The sequence below is a fragment of the Scatophagus argus genome, chromosome 3, assembly GCF_020382885.2.
Source record: "Scatophagus argus isolate fScaArg1 chromosome 3, fScaArg1.pri, whole genome shotgun sequence".
Lineage (NCBI taxonomy): Eukaryota > Metazoa > Chordata > Actinopteri > Scatophagidae > Scatophagus > Scatophagus argus.
The window spans coordinates 21,151,459-21,164,103 of record NC_058495.1 but is presented as its reverse complement, the minus strand read 5'-3'; the positions used below and the strand labels follow the sequence as shown (position 1 = coordinate 21,164,103).

The 12,645-nt window shown below is 41.4% G+C and overlaps 1 protein-coding gene across 1 annotated transcript; it reads right to left on the bottom strand.

The window, feature by feature from the left end:
- Positions 1-1,623: 1,623 nt before the first annotated feature.
- On the bottom strand, positions 1,624-12,606 carry trpc4apa (transient receptor potential cation channel, subfamily C, member 4 associated protein a). The gene is made up of 18 exons (XM_046384660.1): positions 12,434-12,606; positions 10,230-10,358; positions 9,984-10,100; positions 9,812-9,869; positions 9,665-9,720; positions 9,333-9,461; positions 7,877-8,078; positions 7,595-7,780; positions 7,327-7,469; positions 7,084-7,215; positions 6,926-6,984; positions 6,654-6,839; positions 6,380-6,470; positions 6,136-6,276; positions 5,888-5,999; positions 5,333-5,445; positions 4,959-5,165; positions 1,624-3,685 (listed from the first exon to the last, which is right to left on the bottom strand). Exons 1-18 carry the CDS (start codon positions 12,557-12,559, stop codon positions 3,548-3,550), a joined length of 2,325 nt encoding a protein of 774 aa, XP_046240616.1. The 5' UTR covers positions 12,560-12,606; the 3' UTR covers positions 1,624-3,547.
- Between the last annotated feature and the right edge of the window lie 39 nt (positions 12,607-12,645).

Sequence of the window (12,645 nt, the reverse complement as noted above, 5' to 3'; positions counted from 1 at the left end):
GAAGGTCTAAAGAAGAATTTATTATATTATTAATTTGACAAACAGCTGTTAAATAAGGAAAATTAAGTTCAATACCAGCATTAGAGCAGGAACATGAGGGTGAAAGTTAGTTACAGAAGTAGTTACAGGAGCACGTGAAACTGAAACGTGAATCTCTGAAAGATGGTGTTAGATAGTACGACTAAAGTTAATTTTTAAACAAAACCATGTGATATTTTATGCATTATTTAGTGTCAACGCAAACGTGAACATGGGCTGTCATTTAAAACAAACTGTCTTAAACCTTACAGCATGAATATAATCCACTGTCAGCATCTGGTAAAATGGTCTCTTTAACAAACTTTACAGATGCTGTCGATTCTGGTGAGGTGAGACACAATCATATTTGATTTTAGAAAAAGCACCACGTGGTCTAGAAGTTTTGAACATGAATTTAGAAGTGGATGTAAAACATGCCCAACATTACATAAATCTCCAGTGAAGTCCAAATATCAGGGATATAAAATAAAAACCAAATAGTGTTATATTTAACACTATGCAGCATGTTCTTGGCCAAAGGGATAACATCTCACCATTTTCTACACAGACTAATGAAATCTAAGGCCTACTAGGAGCATCACACCACATATAGCAGAACTGCTGAGAACCAATTCTCTTGTGCATCACACAGAATGATCACTCTCTGAAATTCAGCTCACAAAAGTATAGAAATCAGGGTTCAGAAATTGTTTGGATAGTTTTAGGCTCACAACATTCATGTTTTTATACCAACAACCTCATTTACTTCCATGATATATGACTGGAGCGATAGGAGGATCAATCACAACGTACTATCAGTACTAAGAATGTGACACCACTGCAGATGTAAACCTGTGTCAAAAATCACATTATGTCATCAAGAAAACGCAATTATCTCGGGCATCCAGCAGCGAGAATGAGAATTTTTAAGGAAGAAGCACTTGTAAAGTGTCGCTGCATGAACTTCACTGCAAAGCACAGAAGATGAACTTGAATTAGCACACCCACCGAGAGATTTAAGACATGCTGAACCGAAGCGAGGAAATAAACGAAACATCTCTGCTTAGTTAGCTTTAAAATAAATAAAAGGCTTTCCAAGTGTTTGTGGACAATTGTGTTTGCATCTCAAAGCGGCATAGCACTAGTGACTCATGGCATCAGGTGCCAACTGTGGAAATGCCCTTATACATTCACATGAACATGTATTATGACTCAGGACATGCTGGGAGTAAAACTGTACACTTGTCATTAGAAGTGATTTGATCTGTACGGTGCGCAGGTAAAATATGAGGTAGCTCATCCCTTTTAATTGGAGACACCAAATACCTGTTCAGCTCTGCATCTTCCATGTCCACAGAAACAGCTGCACAATCAGGCCGCACCCGCTGCTTCATCTTTATCCAAACTAAAGATCAAGTTGTGCCATGCAAAAAGAGCCATCACACAGAAAGATTGTCATTCTCATCTTGTAGTCAAAGGTTTTTTTTTTTAGAAATCCTAGAAACCAGAGGAAAAAGTCATAACCCTTCAGTCCAATGCTGATGATGCTGGGCAAAAGACTAATTCACACAACTTTGTGTAGCCTAGAACAATGAAAGTGGTTTCTTAACACTAGCGCCTGCATAGTTTATTCTTTTCCCAAAGCATCTCTCAAAACATGGATACAGATTCTGTTACAAAATGAAGACGTTTTTAATCAACAAAAGTGTTAAAATATAATAAACAATAAAACAATTTCATCTGTGCAATGTTTTATTCTACAGTTTACCCAGAGCTAAAAGCCATTGTTTTCAACAAAGACAAAAGTAAATCAACAAAAATAACCTGGTAAAGAAACAAGTCCTGGGGTGAAGCTTCTGAAGCCAACAATGGATGGTTTTAGGTAAGAGGAGCCCCATTTGATTTGTGAAAGACCCCAGCCGGCCCACGAGCTACCTAAATGTGCTGAGTAGAGCCAGAAAGCACCAATCAACAATAGCCACCTAATAAAACAGACCCACAGACAGGTTAAATGTTCACTGAGAAGACCCCTGCAAAAACTCCAAAAATCACCAGTTCCCCCAGCAGGTCAGGCAGTGGAGTGGTCATGGAGCCCACAGAGAGGCTGTAGTCAGGGGTCATGTTAACTGAATGTTTTCCATCACTGACCGACTTTTTAAATTTTTTTTTTTTTTTAAAACAATGATGAACAAGGCCATCCGTCATTTTGACAGATTAGAACAATGACGGTCACCTACTGTAACTGTCAATAACCACATGCAGACCACCTGTAGTAGGGACACCCCCCCCTCCTTGTCCAGCTATGTGTCGCAGTCACTTAGCATCACGATACGTTCCACTTGGTGCACAGAGCACATTTTGCAGAGGTAACTAAAGCCATAAAAAAAAAAAAAAAAAAAAAAAAAAAAAAAAGCTTCACGTTGGACCATGTGGGCAAATCACCACCGACATCAACACCATACTCAGCGTACTTCTCTATCCAGGTGCAGACAGCAGGAGGGCACTAGTTGCAGAAGGAGTGTTTGCTGTGGGATTTCCTCCTGGTGAGGCGAGTGCTTGGGAAATCCACATTCAGAGTCTTGCCAAGCAAGAGCAGAAAAGTCTTGAGCTCAGGGCAGGCTACGGCAAGTTAACCGAGTTTAATTTATTGCGAATGGTTTGTTCATCTTTTAATTCTAACGGTCTGATTCTGTAAAACTAAAACTGCTTCATCCATACTTGACCATGATGGCTGTGATGACTGAGTTCCCTCCACTGTCTCTGCGCCCAAGTTTGAAACAAGACAAAAAAAAATCTGCTTCATGTGGCGTTGAGATGAAAAGTGATCGCTCAAAATGTTACTGCGATCGAGCTGTTTTTGAAAATTAAACTCCATTTAACAGGTTGTTTCATTATCATCAAAGAAAGAGAACATTAAGATCCAATCTGTCAAAATGATGGACAACGTTAAAGTCTAATGCAACCTCTGTTTGTACCGTAAGGGATCAGTGAGGCCAGTGACTCATCGCAGCCCTGTGACACACCACTGACCCGCACATATGGGTGACTGAGTGACCAACCAAGTCCACGTGAAAAGAAACTTTTCTTCTTACATATAATTTGTTGAGTCATACATATTTTTTTTTCATAGAATTTTGTATAGGTTATATAAAAGGCTCTATTTGAATTTCACCTAAAGCAAACAACCAATGCAGGTGTCATTTCACAACGTCTCTTAATTGTCTGTTAAACGATGCGGGCAATCAGGTTTCCCCCCCTCTTCCTTTGAAGAAGAGAATGGTAACTTAGTGACAAAAAAAACAAAAACCAAAAAGAGACGACCACGCAAAGGATGTCCGCTCACATCTGTGACGATGGCCTCCATGCGTAGGTACAGACAGCAAACAGGTGAGTCTTTACATCCAGATCACAGTCACAAAGTGCCTGGATGGCTCAGCTCAATGGAGTCCTCACCAGCTTTCGGTGTCCATGCTCCCTGTGACCCTCTGCCCCGTCTCATCGCCAGCACTTTGAGTGTACACACTGAAGGTCAATCTTCCAGCAGGTCTCTGTCCAGATCCATGAAGGGCTCATCAATGTAGCTCGCTATGGCACACAGAGAAGTCCTGTCTGAGCCCAGCAGCACTGATACTGTCTCCTTCCAGTAGCTGAAGGGGATACAGGAGCTCTGGGGAGTTAGGAAAAGAGAGGATTTAGAACATGACATCGTAATTATGTAGCCAACAACACAGCGTGGCTAATAGTTACTAGCTGCAATTAGTTGTCAAGTTAGCCTTCTCGAGTGAGGGACAGCGTTTGGATGCTCAACAGAGAAATCAGCGTGGATTAGCTGTATTTCTGAATGTCTGCTGGATCAATACTAACTCACATATATAACGGTGATAATTTCAGCATTAAATAAAACAGTAAAACAAAAAATTCAAAAACAAAAAAAGTGATCAACCTTGTGCTTAGATGTGCCAACTTCTACAGCAGTGTAAACAATAACGTAATGAATGACTGACCAAGTTTGGATTTTTGTACGGTCTTCAACTGTCCTTAAAGCACCTGCTACTGCTTTAAGAACTGAGGTTATAGAAGATAGATGTCGTGCTTGTGTTGACCAGGCAGCAACATTCACTAGTGGTGATGGGATTTTTCGTTCAGCGATGCACCATGGCCAAAGTACCACAATGTTTCCTACGGTGGAAAATGAGGGCTTTTTCCTGGGTTCTAGGAAATATTTCCAGCAGTGGAAAGAGTGTACAGCTGTACAGACCAAACAGGCAAGTATCTTCTAAACAAAACTCAGCTACATTTTTAAAATCATTTGTCTGGAATGTTTTTTTCCTATTTTAACCAATACTGAAGTCTAAACCAGCTCTACAGGCTTGCATTCCAGCCTCATGACATTGCTGCTTCATAGTGTCAGCAGAACTCAAAGTCCTTAAAGGAGTATTTCACCATTGGAAAGTGGGTTGTCTAAGTAATAGAAGGATGCAATTATTCTTGAAATTGGTGCTATGTGACCAGGGAATACAGAGAAAAGGGGCTGTGGTGCACTAGAACAACTAGGATGCAGTGAACTGCACTGGACCAATGCACGCTCCAGCTGCTCGAGCATGCAGCTTCGTTACAGTTTGAGACTTGATCTGAGAGAGACAGAAGGGCGGCTCTGTCTCACTCTTGAACAGACTAATATACTCTCTTGATATGCATATCCTACCCACACTGTAATGACACAAAGCTGGTTGAAAAGCTGCAAAGTTTGCCTTTACAGTCAGCACAGCATGCATACATGTGATTCTTTGTCAGAATCGTTTGAACACATGACAGAAAAAAATGACAGAAGGTAAACAGCACACACTGGGAAGAGACTCTTGCTGCAGCTTGTGTAGACTTTGGTGAAATGAAAGGATTTACTGATGCTTTAACTGTGTACAGGAAAAAGAGCTACTCACATTCTCCAAGCAGGTGCTGTCTTTGTCCTTGTTGAGGTAGTGACGCTGCCAGAAGCGCAGTAAGTTGTGGAAGTTGTTGAGCAAGCAGCCCGGGTACTTCTCTGCATACTCCTTCTCCCGCAAGGCGTTGAGGTAAAAGGGCAGTTTAGCCTTTCTTCTGGCCAGCATCAAGATAACCAAACTGGTGTTTAAACAGCTCACGTTCTCCTACAGGAAAAATGGGACAAATGCATCACAATGCGCACAAACCCCTAACAAATAAATATCAATTAAAATGCCAACTGTGACGGCCATTACAAGTTCACATTAAAGTACACTTCAGTTTATTTGTAAGTCTGATGACGCTACGTGATAAAGTGAAAATGAAACAAGACCTGTGTGAGTGTCTGTACGTTGATGATGTTGATCAGTCGGAAGAGGAAGGACAGCCTGTTCTCAACTCTGGCCATGTAGGACAGCAGGCAGCATTCAGAAAGTACCTCCACCACTGGGGGAAAAAATACACGACAAATTATTGCTTTGTCATTTTGTATTGTTTGGGTTTAGTAGTGTGACACACACACTTCCTGTGAAACAATCTTAAAAAAAAAAAGAAGTGTGTTAAAGTGCCAGACTAAAACGAAAACGCTTCTTTTATCTCAAGTAATTCAGCACTTCTTTTCTTTAAAATCAACTGGTTAGTTACAACTTAATGGGTATTGGGATACCCAAAGCAAAGATTAACAGAAAACGACATCCCTAATGTAAGTAGTTGTGTCCAAATTATCCAGGACGTTTACATTTGTCAGTTTTTTTGACTAGTTGTCCAGGTCAAGACATGATTTCACTAACTTCTCCATTGAATGAACTAGCCTCCATGAGTTAAATTCTCATCCCAGTTTACAGATAGATAGATGGATACTTTATTGATCCCAAGGGAAATCCATTACCTTTGACATCTTCAGTCTGACTCTCAAAGCGGTCCAATGAAAGGACAATGCAGCGCACAAGCATGTTAGAGTCCACCAGTGAACTGTTGATCTGCGTCAGGAAGGTCTGAAACTGCAAGAGAAATCAAAGCATAACATGAGACACACGTGTTCATCCAACACAGAGGCTGAGAAATGGTCACTAAAGTTTATTTTGTTAGGCCTGCATATACACTTTTTCTAAACACTTAAAGTGTGTGCAATTCTACCTTCTCTGGAGTGTTGACATATTTGTTGAATCTTTTGAAGGCATCGATGTTGAACTTCATAAGCTCCCCAAGCAGATCAAAGTAGCTCTGTAGGACATCTCGAGACGTACAGCCACTGTCTATGATGCAGAAAAGGATGTGCTGTCGAGGGACAAAAGCAGAAACTGAGCAGCCATTCGTTCAAGAAGCAATACTGACTGCCTCCATGCATGAGGAGAAAAACAATCTCTGGTTGTAGTTTTACCTCTAGTAGTCCCCTCTTCAGGAGGAACATTTGGTCTGCATAGGAGGTGGCACCTCTGAGAAAACTTTCCACTGCCCTCGCTTGCCAGAATCTGCACACAGAAAGGTTCAGCAAAGCTATAAAAGCAGAACTAGAGAGACAAATCTTGAGAACGCTTTTTAAAAGAATAGAGAAGAGAGCCTGGTGCTTTCAAACAGAGATGTTTGACTATTTCAAGAAGGCTGACACCATCTTTATCTCCTGCATCTTGATCTTTGCCCTACGCGATGCTGACCTGAAGGAGGAGTCTGGAGGCTCCCTCTTCATGACTGTGAGGATGCGTGTGAGGAGACCCTTCTTCCCATCACACACTAGGCTTCTGTCCGTGTTGACCAGAGCTTCCACCTCAGGGATGTTGGCCTTCATAGATATGGCACTCAGTTCATTCAGTTCCTGGCTATTCAGCAGGAGGTATTTGTTTCTGAAAGGCAGGCACAAGATTTTAAACAAACAAAACTTAAAAAGGAGAAGGCAGGTTCAACGGAATTCGAATGAAGGGTCACTTACTCATGGTGATCACTGAAACTCTGAAGTAGCCGCAAGAACTGGATTTTAAAGGATATTTCCTGCACAATGAGAAAAACACGTGTTAATAGTTGTCTTTCTCTTTATAAAGTGTCATTCAATTACCCAGAGCTTGTTTCAAAGGAGTTAAAAGTTCCTACTGGACTACAGTCGCAGTTCTCATTCTGGCCATGCACCACATGATTTGAAGCAGTGTATTTCCTCCAGATCAGCTTGTCAAACAGGTTGTTAAGGCCTGGGATGAGACGGAACTCAGCTAACATCTTGTGGACCTGTGCAGGGACACAGTACAGGGATGACTGAAATACATAACCAAACCCAACACTCTTAAATTCTTAAACTTCAAGGAGGGAGGAAATGTGTGAGGAAATGCTGTTAAGTACCTGGTTCCTCTGTCGGCCCATAAGAAGGACACACAGAACATAGAGCACTTCTACTTTATACATGATCTCATGGACGATCTTCATAGACTGGGGCAGTCGATGTCTAAGAGGGCTAGTGGCCAGAGAACTTTCATCTGAAGACTCTGAAGGTGAGGAAGGAGAAAAAAAAATCTCTCTCAATCAAAGTCCATAGGATTGACGCAAGAAATCAGAATCAGAAATACTTTATTGATCCCGGGGGGAAATTGGGAAATGAGCGTTGTCTCACCTGTACTGCTTTGCTCAGCCTCCTCTGTTGCCATCTGCATGAGGGCGTCAAGCACCAGAGCGTTGTCCAGCCAGGTGTACCAATCCTCCAGCTCCTGCAGGAAGTTAGCTCCCGTGGCCTCAGAAACCTTCCTAGTAGCCAGCTTACAGAGCCTCTCAATGAAGCCAGGGATGTTCAGCAGGGTTACTATAAGACAAACAGCAATAGTTAATTTGCTGATCCTTTCTTTCACAATGGCACAATGTTTAGCCAGTCTGACTCTGTACTACGAAGGCAACCTACCTTGGTTGACCTCTGCCCGTGAGGGGCTGGCATTACGCTTCTGCTGAGCATTTTTGGCCAACAGAGTGTGCTTGTCATCGTTTCCTACATCAGGCTCTGAGATGGTGACAGACAGGATGCGACAGAAGTTGGCCAGCTGTTGCTGATCAAAGCTTTGGACCAAGCCCGACAGGTTGGGGATGCCCTCTAAATGGATCATCTCCTAAAAAATTCAAACGTGACCTGTTACCAAACTGACAGCAAGCAGAAATCTCACTTGACATTTATGCACTCAACACATTGTGGCCCTGACTGAGTTTGACAGCTGCTTAACTCCACCAGTTTCTTTCATAATTCAATAGGTCAGGTTATGGAGAGAAGCTAAAAAATGACTGAATAAAAACATAATTTAATTTTGACTTCTAATTTATGAAACTGGCAAGAAGTAAACAGTACGGACAAATGCTCAAGACGGGTTTACTTGAAGCAAACGCAGTTTCTCAGGATGTCTTCCTTAGGCCTGTTACATAATCCATGCAAGGTATGCCTACGCATACATTAGCTTCTCTGGGACTAATCCACACATGGAAAGCAAAGCCACAGCAATGCTGGAACAGGGAACTTAAAACAGTCACAGAGGAGGACGTGTGTGTTCTTATGCACCAAATTCTCCATTACAGCAACGAGAGTTTTGGAAAACAAGAAATGTTGACCTCTGCATATCCCGGTTTTAGCAAAATGATTAGCAATCTTCCATTTAACTAATTATCTAAAATTAATTTAAAATTCTAACTGTTGTAAAACCATTACAGATCACACAGGCGGGCTGTAAATAATAATAATCAGGGAGTGTTGTGAATCATGCACCCTCAACATTCTTAGTGACATTCTTTTCCACTGTGAAATCAGGTGTGGAGGTGGTTTGCACAGCAAAAGCTGAGGAAGAAGAGGATATGCTTTCATCAAACTGCCTCTGACTGTCTTCACCATCAACAGGACCAGACATATATCGAGGAGAAAACGCAAAGCAACCAAATTTACATACATTAAATTAATATAATGTATATAAATTAATATACATGAAGCTATCGTGTATAGATAACTGAATTAGTTAATGATAATTAAGTCACTGTCAGTTTTAATGACACATGCAAGCTACAACTGGAGTGAATGTGCTCACAATTTTGTCCAGTGCTGTTGATAATTGCTTTTCTGAAGACAACAGAAAGTGATCCAGTTTGCCTCTGCACATTAGTGCCAACAGCAACAACACCACCACCACCACCACTTGGAAACGCTACTTGGACTGATAAGAAAGCGGGGCACATAAAACTAGAACAGAAGATAACTAGCTTGCCAATTGTGTAACTGCATATATGACAAAGTGATTTCATAGCCTTTAAACTCTGGCGTTAACAGGGCCATAAACAGCTTTTACATGCTCATGCTGAGTATTTAATCCCAGGACAACCCTGACCTTTTTGACCCCAAGAATATCTTCAATAAGGGTTGCAGTCTGCAGGAAGGTCTTCTTGTTTGTCATCAGAGTGAAGAGAAAGAGAACGAAGTCGTCCCTCGCTGCCAGGCTCTTTGTGACTTTCTCTGTCTGTGTTTTGAAAATGGAACATTTGCATATGAATTAAGTGGAGCCTAATCCTGTCTGTAAACATGAGCTCTTTTGGGACAATATAACAGCATAAACCAACTACAAGGATAATACTTCTAGTTACATGAGCTTAACTGAAATGTGTACTTCAGCTTTTCACCTGACATTTCTCTTGTATGTACAAAATGTTATGGGATACTTACACATATACAACAGTTGTAGAGAACACTAAGGCAGTCCTTGACCAAGTCATCATTCACTGTTGGAACAGAAACACATACATTACTCTAATTGCCAGAACACATCATGACACACAGGTACACAGATGTGATGTCACTACTACTACTTACTTTTGGGTTTTTTCTTCTGCATAGTTAATGTGGGTCTCATCAATATCTCCACAAGCAGCTTCAGGGAAACAGGAAAATGAACAATCAGTACTGTGAGCCAATGCAGGGTGAGTTATACATGCCTCAGTCCCCAGAGGTAACATGCATCAATCAGTAGGAATGTTAAACTTACATCGACTCCACCAAAGAGGTCAAAGGTGTATGTGTTGGGGAAGGTGGATTCCTGAGCGGTCTTCCTGTCCTCCGTGACAAAAGACATGGCCTCCATGGAGAGTTGGGATGATAATACCTGCCAAAAACCCATCATCAACAGGTAATTTGTATCAACTAGGCTCCAAAGGGAAACAAGCAGGAACAAGTGGCTAAAACCAGTAATTCCACAGCATAACTTTTGGGTGGGCTAGTGTTGTGTGGTTACCTTAAGAAAGCTATGGGCGTGGCAGAGGTCACTGTTTGGATGGCTGCTCTCGTAGAGCTTCTGCAGCAGAGTAGGGATGCCATGCCACTTGGCCCGTTTATCTCTCTCTTGGAGCAGGCCTCCTGGGAGCTACAGAACGTACACAGGGACAACCTTAAGCAGTGCAGTATGCAGTGAAAATGTACTGTTATTTGCATCAGTGTTTCAAAGAAGTTTAAAATGATGTGGTTTTCTTGTACTAGTGGATGTCAAGCTGCAGTCATGTTTAAACTTAATTTTGATGGTTACTTTCTAAGATGCATGCATGTTGGTCAGTCAAATACAAATATTTGACATATACTGCATATAAAAATCCCAGCCTCAAATAGTCTTCCTTCACAGGAAATGTGTGCATTTCTACACACACACAAAAGGCCCCAGATAACAGGAAGGTTGTGAACCTTCTCTTAATAAAGAGAAGAGAGGAGACACACCTCAGGCAAGCCGACTACTGCCAAAAAGAGAACAAAAACTGAAAGCAACTTCAGCCTAATCTAAAACTGTAGCACAAGAGGGGCTTGGCTCATAGTCAGTTGGTGCAAATGCACTGTGAAGCAAGGTCATAAGGTGCAGAAGAATCTTGAAGTTAGAAATGAAACCCTTCAGAATAATAGATTATGACAGCGGTGTGACTTTACAGATTATTCAGCACCTTGTGCATGTCTCTCTAGAAATACTATCTAAAAAAGCAAAGGTCTCTTCACTTGCATACCTAATAATTGCATATTTCTGCAAGGGAAATCTGGAAATGAGGACTTTATTTCTTTTATACAAATGATCAAACTTTTAAGTGTCTTTAAAAGCCCTGGAAATCAGTATACACAAAACAAGGGGCTCACACAGGTCTAATGATAACTGTTCTAATTCAAGCTATTGAATAATCACTTGCTGATACCATATAGTCAAGGAATCAGGAAATGAGATCCCAAAACAAACCAAAAACATCTATCCACATCCATTTAAATATTTAAAAACACTGACAATCACTGCAGTTCAATATACACATAAATATTGAACTAACGCAGAGAAATGTGTCAAGAATGGTTACCCCTCAGAGCACCAAACTGTGTCACAAAGAGGACAGAGGCAGTAGCTTTCCTAAGGAATGTTTCAGAGCACTTAAAAGCAGCTTTGGCATACTAATGATGACCAACTCCCTTCCAAGACACCAAGAAGAACTGACTTAACGATAGTGTTCAGAACATGGCAGATGCCTTAACACTCTAACCAGACCTTGAAAACTTATTAGCTTCCACATTTCAAAGTTACCACGGGGACACAGTGCCTTGAAAATTCAAAGTCTCTCGGTAAAAAATAGATTTAATCAGCCCTTCAACCACAAGAGCGTAAGGAACAAAGTGAAATAGATATGCAGTGGCTCAAAATGTCAGGTGTGACGTTCATCTGCTGAAGATCCGTCAAAACAGTTGACGTAAACTAACGTTACGTGTGAACTAACCGAACAAATGCGTGTCCGAAGTTAAATTGGTGTATCGTGTAAAAGTCTGCTTGCGTGGAAAAAAACTAGCTAAAGTTGACTAGTTCAAAACAGCTGTTGTTGCGTATCCATTTATGGAAACGATGGTTATTGTGGTTAGGATGTCGTTACGTAATCACCTGAGCTCTTCAGTTGGCTTACGTTAGCTAGCTTATATTACCCCGTTTGCTAACATTAGCCAAATGTTACTTCAGTTGATTGCGTGATTTAAACGCAGCCAAAATTAAACGTGTTCTCTAAAGACAATGATGCCCCGAGGCCTGACAAAAAGAACAACAGCCCGTCAAACCTTCAGTTAAACGCGTTTCACGTCGTAATTAACATGGCCTACACTGCTAAGCTAATGTGGAGCTAACAACAAAAGACCCACTTGAAGCGTAGCTTGCCTACTTTTGGGGAGTACTAGCGTTATTTTCCTTTTTAGCGTCCCGATACTACATTATTACCCCGAACTCAACTGACTAAAAGCTGAAAGTCTGCGTTTTATAAACACTCCGTAATGTTACAGCTAGCTGTAAAGCCGAAACCGATATTAGCGACAACATCTCCACGCAAGTCTCCAGGACAACGTCTTCATTCTCAGGCTGAATTCCAAGCGCAAGTCCGTGGTCTCTGTCGACCAGGATTTGGGTATTTCTACTGTCGAAACGCGCATCATTTCTCTTACCTGTGTCCCTCGACTGAACCCCCTGCCAGTAATTTTACTGGCTGTGAACTTTGTGATGATATTGCTGTTGCAATTTCTTCGCTTTCCTCCAATACAAGGGGACTCGGACCCCAGAAGCGTCGCCATTATTTCTTCTTCCTGAACTGAACTGTTGGGGCAGGAAGTGAAAGGCTTTGATGAATTATTGGAGGTAATTAAGCGGCATCTGCTGG

Bases quoted from the DNA above. Each gene is read 5' to 3' on its own strand.
- trpc4apa (XM_046384660.1), bottom strand. From the start codon at position 12,559: ATGGCGACGCTTCTGGGGTCCGAGTCCCCTTGTATTGGAGGAAAGCGA. The intron at 7,781-7,876 runs GTAGGTTGCCTT...TTTGTCTTATAG, and splicing joins ACGGGCAGAGGTCAACCAAG to TAACCCTGCTGAACATCCCT. The intron at 5,446-5,887 runs GTAATGGATTTC...TTTTTCCCCCAG, and splicing joins TCAGACTGAAGATGTCAAAG to TGGTGGAGGTACTTTCTGAA.